This window comes from Prenolepis imparis, unplaced genomic scaffold, assembly GCF_030444845.1.
Source record: "Prenolepis imparis isolate NDT839.2.m4 unplaced genomic scaffold, iyPreImpa1.0 SCAF_8, whole genome shotgun sequence".
Classification (NCBI taxonomy): Eukaryota; Metazoa; Arthropoda; class Insecta; order Hymenoptera; family Formicidae; genus Prenolepis; species Prenolepis imparis.
This window is the reverse complement of record NW_028141166.1, coordinates 16,859,734-16,881,229: the sequence shown is the minus strand read 5'-3', so window position 1 is coordinate 16,881,229 and position 21,496 is coordinate 16,859,734. Positions and strand designations below refer to the sequence as shown.

The following is a 21,496-nucleotide window of genomic DNA, read 5'->3' as shown; positions in this document are numbered from 1 at the left end:
CAAACACGAACGACAGAGCAAACAACTGCGCGGCCACGAAACGTCGGACTCGTTTCGGAACATTAGAACATTGCAATTGAAGTTTTATTACGACTATTGCCGCAATGGTAATGATATAAAATAAAAGATCTCTCTATGCGCAACCACACTGATTCTGCAGTCATTTCCTTCTTCATTAAGTATTTCACGATAAATACACATCCAACATGCGTCAAACACGTTAAATGTAACTTGTATGACTTTTACTTGTAAGAAATGTATTTAAAACTATATGTATTTTATCGGGGATTACTCAGTCACTTTTTAATCATTTAATTAATAGCGTTCTCCTCGATGCTAACAATACTCCAATTATTATCTTTTTAAATCAATCCAATCGTGATTAAAATTTTCCGTAACTACTTTATTGTTCTGTCCAAGTGTATGGAGATATGAAAAAACTTCTCCCTTATGGCGCCAATAAAAAAACGCGAAGTATTTTCCGTGATTGTTAGGCGCGAATTGAAGTACGCGTGAATAACACATCTTGTGGGGAGAAATTGGTCGTAAATTCCATGGTCGGAAAATCTTTCATTTCTTTATGTGACGCTTTGCGTCGTCATTGCAGTGTCTGCTACCATCTCAAGATAAGAAATGCTGCCTACTTCCTCTTTAATCTCCGCTTTTTCAAGATGAGTATTCCGCGGTCGATTCCTTTAAACTTCCTTTAATAAAACGCGTTTCTTTCGCTTGACATAAGTACAATTTCTCTTTTCTGACTCGCGCAATTTTCACCGCTCATCCTTAACAAAAGGAAATATATCCGCGTCAATAACCAGATGACTGGAATTAGTGATAGGTCGAAAATATTGCATATTGATGTTATGGTGTACCCCATAGCATCGAACAAAATGGCGTTTACTTTTGCGAAAAACATATTTTTTAGTGATGGCTATTGGCCAATAATATGTATATATTTGATTTTGTTAACGTTACCTTTTATTTTCATCTTTTTTTATTGTTGACTGATTGTTATTGTTGAAAAAAATTCTGTTCTTCCATATCAGATAGATTGTAACATTGTATGAAATTATTTGAAAAACTGATACCAAGAGAAGCTGTTGTTTTTATACTTTTTTTTTCTGTTATTTTTTATTTATATGAAAAGATTTAATTTTATTAAAAGGCGTGATATGTATATGGAATGTCCTCAAGGAATTAATAATATTTAATTAAGATAGATTGTGGATATACATACCTATATATATAAATTAAAGAGTAATATCTTTAAGCGTAATATTATGCATACATATGCATACAGAACTGCATTATAAGATGATTGATTAAAGTATTACATATGTATAATGTAACGTTGCAAGCAATTATTTCTTAAGAATATTATATATCTCTGTTGCGAAATCACCTCTCGTGACGCAATTATATTCACGATTTCTCATTGACGCAATGATATAAGTGAATATGACAGATATGCTGCAGAGAAACCTTCAAAGAGAATGTAGATATTAATACCTCATTAAATTTCCCCAATTCTCGCAGAAGCAATTTCAGATGTCAGTCGAGATGCGGGAAATAATAATAAAGAAATAAAGCTTAAAAGAATTTCTGTAAGAGAAGTCAACGAAAAGATATAACAAAATAAATGTGAAATAATAATAATGTAATTATAAGGAGATATAAATTGCAACAAAATTATCAGGCGCAATTAATATTCCCTCTGGATACAATTTTTCTTCCGTCTTAGATTATTGGTGCGTTTTAACACAGATATAGTTGATATAAGGCGCTGCAAAGAAGTTAATAAAGATGTTACGAAGTCTCCGATAAACGCAGAAATTGGCACGAAGAAAATCGATTGGGGTATCGGAGAAAGGGAAGAAAAATGCTAGCCAAGTTGTGCACTGCGGTACAAACTACATTCGCGTCATGTTGTTTTTCTTTAGAATGTTGTTTTAGTTATCCTTTTTTTTTTATCCGATGCGGTGTATCGAATCGATACGTTTATCTGAACTTGATGGTACGCATACTTCTGAAGACGGCGACGGTGAGAGAAAAAAAACGAGCTTATAATTTAGGGATATCAATGAGAATATAAAGCAGGCGAACATAGCAAAGCAATCATATAACCAACCATTTCTTTATACACATTTTTTCCATCTATTCTCAACGCGTTAGGACTGTAAGAAACGCAGCGAAAAATTTGCGGTCAGTAGCGCCGGTGGATTTTCAAAACGCAACGGATGCAAATTAAACACTACCGCGACGTGAAGAGAATGAATATAAGCTAGGGTACGTAGGATATTCGTTCTTGGTTCTTGTGGAGAAGAGAGGAATTGACTCGCGTTTTTAATGAAAGAGAAACTCACGCGCATGCAGTTCGTGTAAATCTACAAAAGAGGAGAGAACTACGGATGTGAGAGACATATAATTATGTAGGTAATTAGACATACCATATATTCTCAAGTGACATGTAAATAAGCAAAGCGTACGGTTAACATAAAAAAGGCTGGAGTAAATGGTAAAAATTGTAATTAATTACAACAATAATTAAAAAAGAGGAATTTTTGAAAATTAAAGTTATATAAACTATTAACTGTGTGTATTTTAGCAATTTTAAACTTTTAATGTTATTCGAAATTCGGTCTTGAATTTGTTTAGAATCAAATAAAAAATTTTATTTTTAAGTTTTATTCTATATAAGTATTTTTTATTACTGATAATAATATGATTAAAAAATAAAAAAAAACATTTATTTTATTATATTTTTGTCTTTTTGAAATTTCGTAATTTCAACGAAAAGGAAAAGATACTTAGGGGTGAAATTTTTTCCGTAATATTCTCCACCAAGAGGTAATGAACCGTTTGACAAGTGTCGCGGTCCTTAAGAGGCGTCTAAAGTACTACTCCAAGGTAATTTCGCAAAGGGAAAACGCCCTTGGCGAGACGCTGCTTGGTATACATAGTGCATCTTGGAGAGTAATTAATCATAGATTCTTGAAAATTTATCTATCGTGGACGTCTAACAAAATCCTCCAAAAATTAAAATATATTTCAATCGTATTTTAAGTGTAAAATTATCATCGAAAAAGCATGATTATCCAAGAAATATTCTTGTAAAATTTAAAAATAAGAAATGAAAGATATTATAGTTTAATAATAAATATTTAAAGTATAAAAAAAGAGTTATTAAATATTTAAAATTAAATCTTTTGTTTAATAATATTATATTTATTTTATATTTATTATATTTATTATATTTATTATATTTGTATTTTAATCTAAGTGACCGATAAAATATTACTTCCAAGATTGTTAATACAGTTTTTTAATATTGTATTAAGATTTTGTCAACAAAATGACATGACGCAATATCTCAATTTAAAAATTGAAATTTATTAACATCTTATAGAACCATATGGAGATGACGGTAAAACTTCAGGGTAATATGTAACCGGAGGGTTTGTCTTGTGGGAGTATTCAAATTTTTTTTATGAACATCTTGTGTTATATTACAGAACATTTATGCCACTTAGGTATCATTTTACTTTACTCCTATTTTCATAGCATTCCATATATCAAGGAGATTCTTGTTCTTAGTCTTCATATATCTTTTACTAAATCACTGATCGTAATTTAGAAAACAAAACGCTTTTTTGTCTGACACTTCGCTTACGCGCTATTATCCGAGCTAGTAGTTGATTCGTTGTATAAATCCGACGATCACGTGATACATACGTGCTTTTAAAGAACATTCTTTGATCATAAAAATATTCATTATAAAATTATTTTATTTTTTTTTTGTTTTATAATATTGCGTACAATTGAATAATTTTGAGAATATCTTTAAAAAACGACTATTCTATAAAAAACCATAACAATAGAGAAATGTATGTAATTAAGTAAGTATTCTGCAAAGATTTTACGCCATTTTACTCATGATATTAGATCTCTTGTTAAATAAATGTTGCTGGAAATATACGTCAAATGCAATCTGAATTTATTATATAATCTCGTACTTAGATGGAAACGCTGTAATTTGCATATTTCTCTTTATAAGATTATCCGTCTCATCACTGAATATGTCGCATAGTTTAGGACTATGTTTAAATTAAAATTAAAATTGTATTATATTATACATGACGTCATCTAAGAGTTATCTTAATTTTGTGTGTGTGCGTGTGTGTGTTTTCTAGTGGAAAATATACTTCAGTCTTTGTCCAATTATTGTTGGATATTATAGAAGTTACTTTTGCAACGCGCAATTTGATATTATATTCACGCTTATAAAAGGGATTTAACTTGGTCATGAGGAACGATCCTACAGTTAAATCTGACTACAATGAAATTATATTATATAGTCGAGAGACGAAAGTAAAGGTGGTGGAAAGTTTCGAATAGGAAGCAATAACCGACCGACGTTCCGTAAGGACGGGGCTTTTGCAAATGTATTCATTTGGAATCAACGCGAGATGTTCTCTTTTTTAAAAGTTTACTCTTAATTAATCACGAAGCCAAAGCACGCAAAAAGTTATTTAAACTGAGTTGTTCAACTTTATGAATCTTTTTATCCGAAAATAATTAAATAAGTCAAGAAATTATTTTTTTAAATATATGTCCACAATATGTGTGAAGCAATTTCTTAGATTCAGAAATTTTAATAAATGCGCGCCTTTTTAATAATATTTAAAGTGGATAATAATTTATTCATAGTGATTAAAGAACACCGTAATATTTTTTCTTGGTTATTTCTATCTATATCGTTATTTATACTTGTGATCAATTTCATCTGCCAGCCAACAGGCAGCAGTGCAAATAATCGGAGATAAAGAACGACACGTACGAGTTTTACACGCCGGCCACGTTTGATCTCCTTTAGGCTATCCCCCTTTTTTAGGTTGTCCCGGTAGATATCTTCGGCAATGTTCGAGTGACTCGAGGGCTTCTTCCCCGATGTAACCAGGCCCCGACTAAAGGGGCTGAATGTGCGTCGAGAGGTCGAAACTAATGGAATTGATGCACTCCGGGGGTCGATCTCCGACCGCGTCCCTTGATTACGACTTTTTCGGAGTCTATATCATTTCTACTAGTCGCTGAATGGTAAATTTATGTCCGTATAACGCGAATAGTGAGGATCGTAAAAATATTCTCGTAATAATGTAATATTTTATGATGCTGAAAGAGTTACAGTTAATAACCGCTGTGTATAGGAAGATTTTAATATTATATTATATATATTAATTTATTAATTGTTGCCTAAATTTTTTATTCATTATAATGTTAAATAGTAATTAATTGTGTAAAAGTATTTTCTGCAATATATATTAACTTTTCGCGAAATATCTTCTTGGCAGCTCTTCATAGACATTTTCTACATCTTTGACGCAACATATCTATCTCTGCGTAAGCTGCTTAAAACTTGATGTGCGTATACGAGTGTGCATGTATGAGTGTATATATATTTGTTCTCAATACACGTACACGACAATATGAGATACGGATTTGAACAAATACAGGCCGTTGACAGCGGTAACTCTGATGTATCGGAGGATTAGGAATTCGGCATCATTCAAACAGGATTTTTCTTTTGTGCTTTCTGCTGCAAAAAAAAATTTGCCGTAGCACCATCTTAAAACTTGTGCCAATCCGAAGGACGGACCGCTGTAATGGCAAACTTCTAACTACGGCTTACACACGAAAATCGGCCGCTTGTCATTACTGCCACAACAACTTTTTCAAGTGTCGTTATTTTCTACTTTGTGACCGAGTTAGTATTATCGCATAGGAACAGTAACAATAGCTTAAAGATGGGATTTTATAAGAAGTCTCCTTCAGATTACTTGGAAAGAATTCCATCATAAGAAATTGCTCTTTCGTGCAATTTTTATTAGTCAATAAAGAGAAAGAAAATTGCATTTTTTATTTATTTTTTAATAATCTCGCGATCGTAAAATATATGAAAATGATGAAAGAAAAAAAGATTAAATATAAATCAAATACTGCAAAAAAATTATATATTATCGAAGTAATTATATATTACTCAAGAGTGTAAGTTGATAATCCTAATTTTTGAATAATAGTGATATGTTAATGGTCAATGAATTTGATTATATAACTGATTATTTAGTTATGATTTTTATACAATGCAAATTTAATGTGACAATATAAAATATAAAACCAGATATTTGTGAGATTTGTAATAACAATTTTGTTTGCAACTCTAGATTAATGGAGCAGTAAAATATTATTGATTGACTTATTTTGTTTACAAGAATTTATGGAAATACGTTAGTGAAATAATGTCAGGAAACCAGAATAACCGTACATTTTATCTTATATGTAAGTGACGTAGAGTTATCTCTTTCGTCCCCTCGGTGCTGGCTTATGTGTCCCTACATACATAACCCATCTCTGTCATTTCTTGTTCTCATTCTCTCTTATGAGTACAAAGGAACTCCGAGATAAGTCAACATCGCGTCACAATACTTTTAAGATATTGCTACTATTATATTTGCACAGAGATAATAAATTAAATCATATTTTCTTTCCGCGATTACTGATCAAATTATTTAGTTTAAAAAGATTAAAGATGTGCTAAATGCAATTCTCAGAACATTTGACACAATCTTTTAATGCGATGAACTTAATATATAACGATGTGGCACAAATATCGCAGAAATGCTGAAGAAAATATGCTAACTTTACTTGGATCTCAATGACTTTTATCTCGACATTTCGACTTCAGGGAATTTCCGTCGAAAACGTATTTCTGTCTCGCAATGGCATGCTAACGAAAATCATCATAGATGAATGCGAATTGTACCCGATGCGTTGCAATTGCAGGTGTTTGTAGACGTCAAAATTGTAGCCGTCAGAAGTTTTCTGCACGGCAACTTCTCACGCTCGAGAGGATACTTCGTGAAAGTTTTGTGTAGAAACGGGAATGCATCGGTGGAAGTGTTACAGAATTTATGAAGTCTCGACAATATGACCTGATGTTATTTTCGTAAAGATCTCTTCTGTAATCTCACACTGGTTTTTCACCAGATTTTCGTATCGTTTCTTCTTCTTGCATAATCATAGAGCTGGAAAAACCTTCCGCAGTTGACAGAAGATCGATTAAAATAAAGAGTGAGCCAGTGATGCCACAATAATTCAAATAAACAAATCGAATTAATGCGCGACTTATATAACAATTATTTTATACATAATTAATTTATACATAATAAGAAATATTTACTTTAGAATTGCTCTGCCGGCGCTCGATGTCTCTCTTCTCCTTTTCTCAAGTTGTCAGAGTCGTCAGTTTAAGTTGATACAAATAGAATCCAAATTGTAGCAGTGCCAAAAATATTTAATTAATATTACAAAAAATTGTCATTGTACGTATTAAGGTTTATATTTGATGCGTACAGTATTGAGCGAATAAATAAAGGAATAACTAGTTTCTTTAAATAGAAACTTTTACAGGATTTGTTGTAAAAAAGATTGAAAAAAGTATTTTTCTCTAATTCTTTCTTGTTTAAATATTTCAAAAATTGAATTTGATTCTGCGTCTTTACTGATGAGCATTAGATTTATGTAAAAAGTCGACAATAGTATAACGAAAAATTCTTGCAGGATAGTGGACGTTTCTGATGTAATAAACTCGATCGATTCAGTTGGCATCGAATTCACTTTCTACGAAAATAGTAGATACGCGAATGTTACTATTGTCTTTTTACGCAATGGGGCGAATAAATATTGTGAGAGAAGAGAACAAGTGAATAAATGTCCTCAGAATAATATTGATCGCTGATAGTAGTTATATGGTGCCAGCTGTTATTAATTTTCCGATATCTGCGGTTTTAAGTACAATTTTGAATTGTAGTTGTTTGATAACCGCCAGTTACACCATTCACGTAAATTCGTTTATGTCACAGTGAAACCGCATGACTTTTCACACTCTTTGGTGAACGTGTTCGTTGATGTTTGAATTGAGATAGCAATGCTTGATGAACGCATATTAAATAGAACATCTATGACATCTATTGCAATATAACGCAAAAGAAACATTATTTTCCGAACATTTGCATCTCATCTGAAGAGATTTTTCCTCATTTTCTACTTCCTCACGTTCATATCTTAACATTACTGTGTTATTTTATATATAATTTTTAGCACAAATTTTTAACATTAAAAAAATGTTTTAATATATAAGATTGTTAAAAATTAAATTATAAGAGAATTTATAAAGAAATAAATTGTAAAATTATATTTATAAATTTTGAAATAATTTTAATTATAGACTAAAGAAGATAAATTAATAAATAAAAATGATGCTGAACGTAATAATTCTGTTTTATTAAAATTAGTTTTAATTTAAAATTTATTAAATATATCAACTATTCGTGTCAAAACTATCGTCTTGAACATCAATTTTCGCGCTTATTACCTTGAGAACGCTTTCTCCATTTGTTCAATATTCATATACACAGGTCCACTTTCAGTCCAGAGATTTTCGAGTTTCCAATTTCTAGTCCTTCCATCATGGTTATTCTCATCGCGGAAATCTGTTTACCCGATGCGCTTGGCACACTTCCTCGGTTTTCCCAAGTTTGCTCGGGCTAAGCTGCCAAATTGTTCGCCATTACTCATGCGTGAATCGCGAAAATAAAGTGAAGAGAAACAACGGAGAAAGAATAGTCGAAAGCAGAAACAATAGATAACCGGAGAAAATAAAAAGTTGCCATTGTACAATTAGAGGTTGAATTATTGTAAAATTACATTCGCGGCCTTATTATACAATTATGTTTAAGAATTTATGCTATCGAAACAAAATACTATTTATACGAAGAATATAGCAAATGTTCTTCATCGACTGTTAACATATCAAGTGATGTCTTTCTTTTTCACCTCGCAAATCGAAAGATTTGAAGGAAGTAAAGTAGCTGTCAAATATCGGTTTCGTTTGCAATGTCAACGTAACTTGCGATGTGAAACAGAACAATTTCTCGTGTCAGAATCTCAATCGTTGACTTACGAAAGATATAAATCATATATTACGTTGGAAACTGTGTATACGTCAGAGATGCATTTGTGACAGGTAATATGTACTTTTATATTGTACCGCATCATTTCGACATATCGGCAGTTTACGCGCGTGTTATTACGATTTCTTTTTTCTTCGGAGAGAGTTTCCGTCTACTTTCGTATTTTCAAAGTAAACATCGAAAATATCTTACTTTTTTGCTTTAATTTTTTAAAAGCACTTCTCCGCAAATAATAACGCAACTTTCCGCTTTCAGTTATATTCGTCGACAAGTTTTACTTCCGCAACTTTTAGCAAGATACTAAAAAAAAAAACTTTTACTGATATGCTGTATATCTACATTATACGCTGCCCTAATATTATATCATAGCATGAAATAAGACAACACGTGTGATAATAAGCCCGCAAAAAGATGGCAAGTAAAAACGCGCGTATTGTAAGCGACTTAAGTAGTAATACTCGCCAACGGGCAGACAGCAGGTTCGCGCATCTGTTATGGTCGATGCTATTGTTAGATTCTATAACTTCTTTGATTATGATTGCACAGGATAATTTGGGATGTGAAATATGAAGATTTTCTATTTAATTTATAATATTTAATTTATAATTAATTTATAATTAAATTAATATTTAATTAAATTTCTAATTTTATTTAATATTTCTATAATTTATGTTTCTAAAGTGGATGTTATATAAATTCTATTATTTATTATCAAATAAAATATATTTTAATTATTAAATAAAAAATATTCATATCTGCATCTTTAATTAATCCGAATGAAAAAAATTAGAATCTTAGCAGTGTCGAGCATAACAGATTCGGGTCTACTATATTGACGGCATTACTACTTAAGTTTGGTCTACGAAATTTCTAAACAAATTTTTACGCGACAGAATATATTCAAATTATGCGCTGCCCTAATATTATATTATAGCATGAAATAAGAAAACACGTGTGATAATAAGTCCGCAAAAAGATGGCATAAGTAGAAACGCGCGTATTATAAGCGACTTAAGTAGTAATACTCGCCAATGGGCAGACAGCAGGTTCGCGCATCTGTTATGGTCGATGCTATTGTTAGATTCTATAACTTCTTTGATTATGATTGCACAGGATAATTTGGGATGTGAAATATGGAGATTTTCTATTTAATTTATAATATTTAATTTATAATTAATTTATAATTAAATTAATATTTAATTAAATTTCTAATTTTATTTAATATTTCTATAATTTATGTTTCTAAAGTGGATGTTATATAAATTCTATTATTTATTATCAAATAAAATATATTTTAATTATTAAATAAAAAATATTCATATCTGCATCTTTAATTAATCCGAATGAAAAAAATTAGAATCTTAGCAGTGTCGAGCATAACAGATTCGGGTCTACTATATTGACGGCATTACTACTTAAGTTTGGTCTACGAAATTTCTAAACAAATTTTTACGCGACAGAATATATTCAAATTATGCGCTGCCCTAATATTATATTATAGCATGAAATAAGAAAACACGTGTGATAATAAGTCCGCAAAAAGATGGCATAAGTAGAAACGCGCGTATTATAAGCGACTTAAGTAGTAATACTCGCCAATGGGCAGACAGCAGGTTCGCGCATCTGTTATGGTCGATGCTATTGTTAGATTCTATAACTTCTTTTGATTATGATTGCACAGGATAATTTGGGATGTGAAATATGGAGATTTTCTATTTAATTTATAATATTTAATTTATAATTAATTAAATTAATATTTAATTAAATTTCTAATTTTATTTAATATTTCTATAATTTATTATTCATATCTGCATCTTTAATTAATCTGAATGAAAAAAATTAGAATCTTAGCAGTGTCGAGCATAACAGATTCGGGTCTACTATATTGACGGCATTACTACTTAAGTTTGGTCTACGAAATTTCTAAACAAATTTTTACGCGACAGAATATATTCAAATTATACGCTGCCCTAATATTATATTATAGCATGAAATAAGAAAACACGTGTGATAATAAGTCCGCAAAAAGATGGCATAAGTAGAAACGCGCGTATTGTAAGCGACTTAAGTAGTAATACTCGCCAATGGGCAGACAGCAGGTTCGCGCATCTGTTATGGTCGATGCTATTGTTAGATTCTATAACTTCTTTTGATTATGATTACACATGATAATTTGGGATGTGAAATATAGACATTTTTTACTTAATTTATAATATTTAATTTATAATTAATTTATAATTAAATTAATATTTAATTAAATTTCTAGTTTTATTTAATATTTCTATAATTTATGTTTCTAAAGTGGATGTTATATAAGTTCTATTATTTATTATCAGGTAAAATATATTTTAATTATTAAATAAAAAATATTCATATCTGCATCTTTAATTAATCTGAATGAAAAAAATTAGAATCTTAGCAGTGTCGAGCATAACAGATTCGGGTCTACTATATTGACGGCATTACTACTTAAGTTTGGTCTATGAAATTTCTAAACAAATTTTTACGCGACAGAATGTGTTCAAAGATGTCACTCATTGTCTGCCATTTTATCGGAAACTTTGATGTTTCTATCGACAAAACTTTAATAAATCTCAGTAAGAAGTCGGCTTGTTTTTTTTCTCAATGAACTTGGCGTCCAGTTGGTTAATATTTTTGCCGCGTGTACTCTCGCGTGAACTTTTAATAAAACCGCGTATCCGTCAAGTCTTGTCTATATTATTTCGTGAAATATTCGCTCGAGAATACCGTTAGGCTCTTTTAAACATAAGCAACGGAAAATACACTATCTCCTGAGAACCCGGTATGATATGCAGCTGAAACAACGGAAGCTCGATTACGAAAAAGAACGTAGAATCACTTTAAGCCGGATCTAATAATACGCGACCTGGAAAATTCCATGGAATATATGGTTCGGATACATGGCTAGATTTTTTTCAGGAAATAACCAAGAGGGTTGCTAGTTGGGTAAATATCTTTTACATAAAATATAAACTGCCATATAGCTGTTGGCTATATTTTAAGAGAGACTGAAATCTTATAAATAAAACTCCAAAAGCATAAAAGCTTTATAGCATATCAGAAAATTTCAATTTTTTAAAAACCTTGTCAAATTTTGTAAATATACGATTTTGTTATACATATATATAAAACGAATTTAATTTTAGTATATTAATCACAAAATATCCGAACAATGTAATTTATATTTTTAATTTTTTATACAGCAATCGTTTCAATATGTTTTTATATATTTATTTTATTAAGAGTTTATTTTAATTTAATTTAGAAATAAATTTTTACTGAAATAAAAAATGCAAACACAGATTTATAAGTTGATTTCGCGATTGTTGTATGCGTTGACATAAAAAAGGGCTCTCTTAGCGGCAGTGGCCGCTATTCGCATCCGAGGATGCGTCATACAATAACGTGGTTATTATATGATGCATCCTCGGATAATCCAACAAAACGAAAGTATGAGGAGAAAAAGTTTCTCTCCCCGCCGTTGGCAGTGAAACGCGGCTACATTCGCGAAACTTTATTATCAGGTCGACATCGTGCTGAAAAAGGGAAGGCAGAACGATAGAGGGTATTCGCTTCACCACGGAAGTATACGCGGTCGCTTTGTTTTCCGTGTTCCGCGGGATCGCGGGAAAGTTTGCTGTATAAGTTAAGGACGCTGTTGTATATGCATGTATAGAACGGCTCGATGAAAAGCTAATATGCGCTACCGCGTTATGGCATCGAAATAAATCGATTATATCAAATGCAATTAGAATTTTATTTTCATATTTATAATCTTCAGTTTAATAAGAATAATAATCTCTGATTGTCATTTCATTTCAACAGCGAGAAGAAGTTGAAAATTTAATGTCGCTTATTTATACGATACATATATCTCGCAAAAAATTGAAATTTTCTGCTATTTAATTAAATAATAAAGATAAAATTTAGATAATTGTATAATTTATATAATTATTTATTAAACACAAATTATATATGATTCTTTATTTTTACTTTAAAATGTTATTAAATATACGCATTGTGATATTAAGCTTTTTCTCGTAACTTCTTATTAATAATGTATGTACAGGTGAAAATTTCCCATAAGCGCATAGATTAATGAGAAAATCTCGAGGGCTCAACACGTAAAAATAGTATGCAGATCCCGTACGCGAGAGAGCCGAGGATTATGTTATAAAGTAGTTGTGTTCCAGCATGAATCACAAAGAGAAGTGCGCCAAAAATAGAGAGATATTACTGTAATATTGATTGGATACGAGATAAAATCAGAAAGGAGAGATACACAAGAGCATTCGAAATCTCAAGACAGGAATGCTGTCAAAGTGTGAGGAAAGAAGTGTCAAGTTAAGATTTATGACTTGGTATTGATATTGATACGAGGCTATAAATCAGTTATCATCTGATTTCTGTTCTTCATATTCATCTTTTGCCTCTTTCAGCATGAATCTCAAGTTATAAATCAAGTATCTTGAGTGCTATATAATTTATAATTTATTAATAATATAAATATAAGATATAGCATTTCTTCTCTAAATATTTATTAAAGGAACCAACTTTAATACAATAAATTGTGATTAAATGAAATAATGAAGTCTTTGTCTCTCTCATATATAAATATATTTATAATATATAACTTATATAATTAATATATAAATTATATATTAAATATATAATATATTTAATATATATATTTAATATATATAATATATTTAATATATAAATATATTTAATATATATAATATATTTAATATATAATATATTTAATATATATATTTAATATATATAATATATTTAATATATTTAATATATTTAATATATAAATAAAAATTATAAAAATTTATATTAGAACATATATTTAAAAATATTTTTATATTACTAAAATGTACGCTACATATTAAGATCAAGATTTAGTATTAACACATTATTTTCTCTCCAAATTGATTTTGAATTATGATACTCTCATAAAAAAAGAGAGAATAATTTAACTAAAAGGTTCAATATATGACGATGCACGGTTTTCCGCATCTATCGTAGTTCACAATGGTTTATGTCCTGTCACGTCATTTGGTATAGCTCTATATATCGCACCCAGATTGCGTGTCACGCGAGAACGTATACACATACATATATAGTTACATGTGTGTGAGCGTTGCCCTGCGTGTGCATCACGACGATGCACACTACGAACGGGAATGACACGAGACGAATAACTAAAACGTCCTTCTCTTCATCTCTTTTCACGAAGAGACATTTTGTTCGAGATTTAAAAAGAAAATAGTTATATATTTCTCGGTGATATTACGTGAAAGAAACATTTTTTAATCGAGCGCAAATCTGTATATATTTAAAATGAAATAATTAATTTTAACAAGACAGTTATTACATTTCATGTCAGTGTTCAAATTTTTGTTTTAAATAAGAAAACTGAAAGGAGTCGTTTAGGCCATTATCATCAAAGTCACCGCAGATTATATTTTCTACGATGTCGCGTTCCTTTCTTTAGAAAGAAAGTGTCTTAGATATATAAAAGTCGTAAGTGAATACGTCGCTGCATCACGTTTCAATTTAATAACTTAGCCTGATTTAAAGCCGTCGACAGCTACATCGAAGAGTTCGGAACGTCGAAGATAATATTCTTGCGCTTTTTCTCTTGGCTAAAGTATATACGAGAAAATAAAGTAGCGAACGAACTTTCCACGGGCGAATAACTTTTTTATACTCATGATGGATAACTAAATTAATATCACTTCGTTATTTCGCGGACGAGGAATATTCACGAGACGTTACAGCGACAAAAGTAACAAAATTTCACATCGTATAAGTGACATATAATAGAATAATCACAAACAAATGAAAGATTTATGATCATTTGATCTGTGCATTCGATGAAAAATATTATTTCTGGCAAAATGTAAATTAAATAATGTCATTTACGTGATATTTGAACTCCGTGCAACGTCGTCAAAGTTTAAAAAGATTAAAGTTATTCTAATTAAAAATTTAAAGAACAAGCTATACCGAAATACTTGACAATTGATTTGATTTAGAATATTATGTAACAGCTTACGATTATGTCATCAATAATTATATTAGACTTGAGATTAAAAAGAATAATATTACAAAATAAATATAAAGGCGAATTAGTCGAGTTTTTTCACAAATGTCGAGTCTGTCCAAATTAATTGATTGCCACGCAAATCGGTTTAAGTTACGGCGAGAGAGACCCAGATGGATTTCGCTATCCAGCGAGAAACGAGGTTAACGATTTCAGGGTGAATTTGCCCTAGGTACCCGAATACTGGCTTAAAACCTATCGGGTTACTCGCCGTTAAAGCCGCGTTTTAACTACACAATGCGCGCACGGCCGTACGGAAGCGTCCGCTAATGAAACGCACAATTAACTGTTATCGCCGTCGCGCATCCTGGGACTTTGTTAATCGAATTTTCGTGTGATTACGCGCATTTTCCCGTTCAATGCAAAACGCACATTATCCTTTCCCGTAAGCAAATTATGCAATTGGTCTCCTACCCTGTCAATGGCGTTCGATCGCGTCACACATTTGATATATATACATATATATGGATTAGTTGAAAAAATTAAACTAATACAAATTGACTACATAAAACGTAGCAGTAGCAATTGTATGTATAAATGTACGTATTAATTTACACTTGCGTGTACAATATAACGCTAGCTTTTAACAAAAATTTTGTTATTTTTTAGCTCTTCTTTGTTATTTATTTATTTCAAGTTTTTCTAATAAGTTTATTGTGTTTTATATTACAATGTAAGTAGCTATTCTTTTGCAAACTCCTATAGAATTCTGAAGTTTTTAATTTTCGCTCCAAGAACACTCCAAACTTTGGCAATGTATTTATTGTTACTTTCTTTCTTTGAAATCTCTATTATAGGCTGTAAAGGCTCGTATATTACAATGCGCGTGCAAGTTATAAAGCTTTGGAACATTAATGAAGCCATTAGCAAGCTGTGTTAAAAGTAAATTCGTATATATATTTGTTTGCATAAGAAATAGCCGAATGAGAGACGCGTCTATATTCACACTGAAATGCACTGATCTGCAAATGGAACGCGAATGCAAGCCTCGTTGAATGGTAAACGGTAGGGAGATGAGTCTAAAGCAGTAGTTGACGCGGATCTCTCGATTTACTTCATGCGACGAGCAATTTGACGGAGTGCGCCATAAAGGAGAGTACCTCGAGTTTGAGAGAAGGCGTTCTTGCTAGAACAATTTTGATAATAGCGATTCGTTCGACTTCATATATATATTATTATTATCGATCGTGTCTATTTTTCTTATAAGAACAATTTCTTTTGTCAGTAATTATTTGTTTAATTACCAGCTAATTATCAGCATACGTAAAAATAAATTTTAAGTTTTGTAAATTCCAATAAGTTTGTTTATAAAAATTATTTTTGCATTTTTTCTTTCTCAATGTTTCACTATATTTTTTTATATTTGAAAAATATATATACATATATTATATTTATAGTAATCATCTTATAAAAATTTTTACTTCAAATATTATACGAGAATAAAATATTATATACCCATATTAAGTATTAAACGAAAATTAATATTGGCTATTGAAATTTATTTTTAAATGTTATTTTGTTATAGAATTGAGAGAAACCAAACATTTGAACAATGTGAGAGGAATATATGGAGGACAGACACCAAACAGACTGGGCAGATCCGGCGAAATTACGAACACGTGGCGAGACGTGAAGCGGGGTAAGTTAGTAAATTACACTCTGTGTCTACATGATATGTGTGGTTATAAGTTTATTTAGAAAATTATATCTTAAGTTATAGAGTTACACGTTAATTAGAATTTGCGTGATATAATTGTAAGATATGCGAATCAATAACTTTATATTGTCGCGATTACATCTTTCTCTCTCTTTTTCTTTTTCTTTCCCGCTTCGATGACTCTTTTTCTAAATTATATAATTACAAACATTTATTTTGCAAATTAAAAAAATTATTTCGTTTTGTTATTTAACAGATTTTAGATAACGATAAAGTCATAAATATGGGTTAAACATAATAACATAATAAATTGAACATAAAATAACAATTTTTAATTTTTGACAGAAATTATTTATTTTGGATATGTATATGCAAAATTATTTTAACACAATGCTATTGTATTAATTTATAAATCACGCTGTTAAATTACTGCATAGGCTCTCAATTTTGATTTTAACTCATTGTCGCATCAGTTTGAAACAATGCTGCATTTTTGTTTTAATGGAAAAATCACATTTTTGATCGGAAGCTATTATACGCGAAAAAACAACGAAGATAAATGAGTTTTAATAAATAAAATTCTGTGTAGCCTAGATCTCTCCTTGAGACGCTATGCTGTATAAGCGTTCGAATTTCACCTCACGTACGTATCACATGGTGTAAGCCGGATGACGAATGAGGAACGGAAAGAGCGGCGATCGTTCCGTTCACCGAAACTTCAATTTCCAAGTTTTGATAAATTTCGCTTTTTATGAGAAAAAGAGAAAGAGAGAGAGCATTTTGTTTCAACGAATAAAAACATTTCGATGAATATTTCTCGCTAAAAGCTTGGACAAATTCCAATCGTTGATTAATCTTTGAAACTATACTGTACATTTTAAAGATAAATTTGTCTTTAGAAAAATTTTTCATTTGATATATGTTAATCATATGTTTCTCGTAAAAAGTTATAAAATATTTATTCGTTTTAATAGCGATATTGAAAGAAAAATATCTGAAAGAAGACTAAGAAATTAATTAAAAGAAACAGTATAAAGTTAGATGACAGGCATTACTGATCCTTTTTATGTTCCTGACATGAGGCGATTATAACAATGCTCTTGCCAGCTTCCAAAAGGACTACGTCTATAAATATATATGATGGCGTGTCCAATTTTCTGAGAAAGAACTATAAAATGCCAAGAGGATTAAAAAGATCGCTTAAAAATGCTAAGCTCTACAATGTGCGCGTGTATTCTAATTATACCAGAATTATATAAAATATCACACACACAATATATGATATATTGTGCTATACCACATTTTATATAAAATCATTCTATATAAGAAAAAATGCATAAATTGTCAGTATAAATCAAAGCAATTTTTAGTGTTTATAATTTAATCATATTATATCGAGTTACAATAAAAGAGATAAATATCTAAATTTAGTATGTTACTCACGAGATATATATACATATATTATATATATATATATACAGGGTGTTAAAAAAGTGGCGGATATGCTGTATAGGGGTGAATTCCTGAGGTTATTTGGAGATGATTTTTCCTCAGTGAAAATGTCGAGGCACCAATAATTTTCGAGTTATAAGTAATTGAAAATAAAGGGCTTTTCGTAAACTAAGTATTGTGGAATTAAAACATTAACAAAACTACATTCTTCATTTAATTTCAAATCGACTTTAATTTAATAGAATTTTAATTTAAGGCTTAGTTACCAAGATATATGATGGCAAAAATTGAGAGCTTGCAAAAAATGATGACTTCTCTCGACATTTTCGTTGAGGAAAAATCGTCTCCAAATAACCTCAGGAATTCACCCCTATACAGCGTATCCGCCACTTTTTTAACACCCGATATATATATATATATATATATACACACACACATACACTACCATTCATTAATTTCAATACATCTATCGTCGATTTTTCGGAAAATAACGAACAAAAGAATCTATTTTGTGATGAATGTGGATTTATTTAGGTAAATAAACATGTTTTGTATTTACATACATATTGTTTACAACTTTGAACGTTGTATGTGTTTTTATTTAATTCTTAGAATTTAAAATTCTTTATTTTGTATTATAACAATGAAAGAATTCCGATGTTAGTCTTATATTGATACTATGAAAACTTGTGAAAACGTTTGTTAATGAATTCTTACACTATTTGTTAATTAATTTTTACATTCTTAAATCTGCTAGCACACAGATATATGTTTCCTTTATAATTGAATTGAATGAATTTTAATTTTATGTATATTGTCTGCATAACAAATATTCAAAAAATTTCGAACTACTGATCGTTATTGAGAAACAAATAACTCTATCAGTAGAGTAATTTCTAAGATCGCATCGCACGGGTTTATATTTATGTGTGTATCCACGCTTGTATAGAATTGCACGAAAGTTTCTCATTAGCACTTTAAAATTTAAAATCACTCTTCTATACCCATTGAAGTGTTTAATCATTGTCATTCAATCTGATTACTATACGATGTGTCACGTGTACGATAAAAATAGCTTACGATTTAGAAAAAATAAATTCTTTAAATATCGTAAGCTATTTTTATCGTACACGTGACAAATCGTATAGTATTTGTATTGAAGAATGATTTTAAAGCGCTAACGGGAAGCTTTCTTACATATTTGTTCTTAATTACGATCAGTAGTTCAAAATTTTTTGAATACTTGTTAGGCAGACGTAATATACAAAAAATTAAAATTCATTCATATCAATTAGAAAGAAAACATATATCTGTGTGCTAACAGAGATTTGAGAATGTAAAATTTAATTAACAAACAGTGCGAATTTTAAATGCGATTACTAAATAAATACTGTAACTCAATAATCGGCTCATGAATATTTTTGAAGCTTTAAAACTTACTTCTGTTAAGTAAGTAAGCACCTCCGCCATAAAAAATTGAAATAATATACACTATCGCTCATTAATTTATACACCACCCAAATCGTCGGATCTTTTTTTAGAAAGTATTATACATATATTCTTTAGAAAGTATTATACATACATGTATATTCACATGAATTAAGATTGAAAATTATAATACATTATTTTTTGATAAAAAAAGAATATATATATATTTTTTAAAAATATAAGTGAAACGTCAAGTCGATGTGAAGCATCAAATATTGTGTGATATACAGTATGTTATACTTGTTTTTTTAGCGTTCAGCCTGCTGTGCGTAAAGAAATTTTCCGGCAGCTCGACAATGCTGGAGGCGCCGCCTGGAAGTCGCGAGGATCTCGTAGAGGCGGCAAGAACTCCATGTACACCTACTGGTAAGTGACACCGACGCTTTATCATAAAGTTCGAAGGGAGTTTCAGGAGCTGGCGAAATTTATTAGTTTGCTTAAACACGCTTGGATATGGTTCTACGAGTACCGAAATAAATGGCCACGGTTTGATGCCATTGTACGTTCTTGATAGTTGATTACATAGACTATAATTCGAAAGTGAATGAAATCTAAATTAATAACTATACCTAGAATATATCTGTAAAAGAGAAACTATATTATCAAGTTGAATTAATAAAATGCAGATCTATTATAAACGTAAATAATAATGAACAAAATTATGATAAAAGCTTGAACTACTTTTTTTATTAGCTTAATTAAATTTAAAATTTATGTCGCATTAGGAGAACTATTATAATAGTTTTATATACATTCGGACATATATACACTCGAATAGCAGAAATCATTTCAAACGAGATGCTGAGAAAGATGTCAGAAATTTTCCAGTAATCTCAAAACACAAACTCCTTATCACGCTCACTCTTTATTCACATCCATTCCTCAAATTTTATCACTGCACCGCGACGGCTATCACTCATCTCTGGAAGGCGACGTTGCAAATTGATCAGCGTATAACGAATTACCTTCTCATTTTATCAGATTGCACTCCGCTGCTTCCGCTCTCGACGAGATCGCAATAAATTAGTTTCTTCTCTTACCTCCACTTGGTAATTACAATCTTGCCTGATAACATCATTAGAAAATTACCACCGAGAAATATTTTGTTAGGGTCGCTCCTTGACGTATCGTCCTTTGTGCCGGCGTCGTAAAAGCATCCCCTTCGCATAAGGGATGCAGGTATCGCCAGATACCGTCTCTCTTGTCTCCCTCGAACCGGTATCGTCGACACTCTGGCGGTAATTGACACCGTTTTCACGGTTAAACCGCTTTCCAATTTTCCTCTTATTTTCACGATGTAATAACTTACCGAGCCTGGTGTAAGTTTAGCCACGGGGTGGGACAAGAGGGTGAAAGTGCTGTTGGCAGCGGCTACTAACGGCGTTTAAACGTATATATAGAGGCATCTTCTTTAGAAGCCGTCGCCAAGATAAGCTCTCATTGGCGACCGAAGCGTAATCACTATGGCTTCCTGAAATAGCGCGTCAACTCCTAGAGTCCTTGCCGGAGGAGCTTCGATCACTTGTCAGTAGCAGAATAGCTTTTGCAAGAATTACGATCGGTGTGTTGCGGTGAACTAGACTCTACAAAAGATTATGATTAAAAAAAAAGTTGCAAAAATTGTAGGACTTTTGGATTAATTAATTGGATTAATAAATCCAATGTTATTTTTTAAAATTAATAATTTATATTAATGTAATTAAAAAGTTAGACTCAAAAATTGGATTCAGTTTTTGT

At 30.7% G+C, this 21,496-nt stretch overlaps 1 protein-coding gene across 2 annotated transcripts in view; it reads left to right on the top strand.

Annotated features, from left to right (window-relative positions):
* LOC145939511 (uncharacterized) overlaps positions 1–21,496 on the top strand; it is a 138,109-nt gene that overhangs the window by 90,070 nt on the left and 26,543 nt on the right. For both annotated transcript variants that reach the window (XM_083043853.1, XM_083043852.1), the window contains exons 7-8: positions 16,688–16,801; positions 20,012–20,125. In XM_083043853.1, the coding sequence (XP_082899979.1) occupies positions 20,056–20,125 (70 nt within the window). In that variant the 5' untranslated portion in view covers positions 16,688–16,801; positions 20,012–20,055. The remainder of the gene's footprint in view (positions 1–16,687; positions 16,802–20,011; positions 20,126–21,496) is intronic.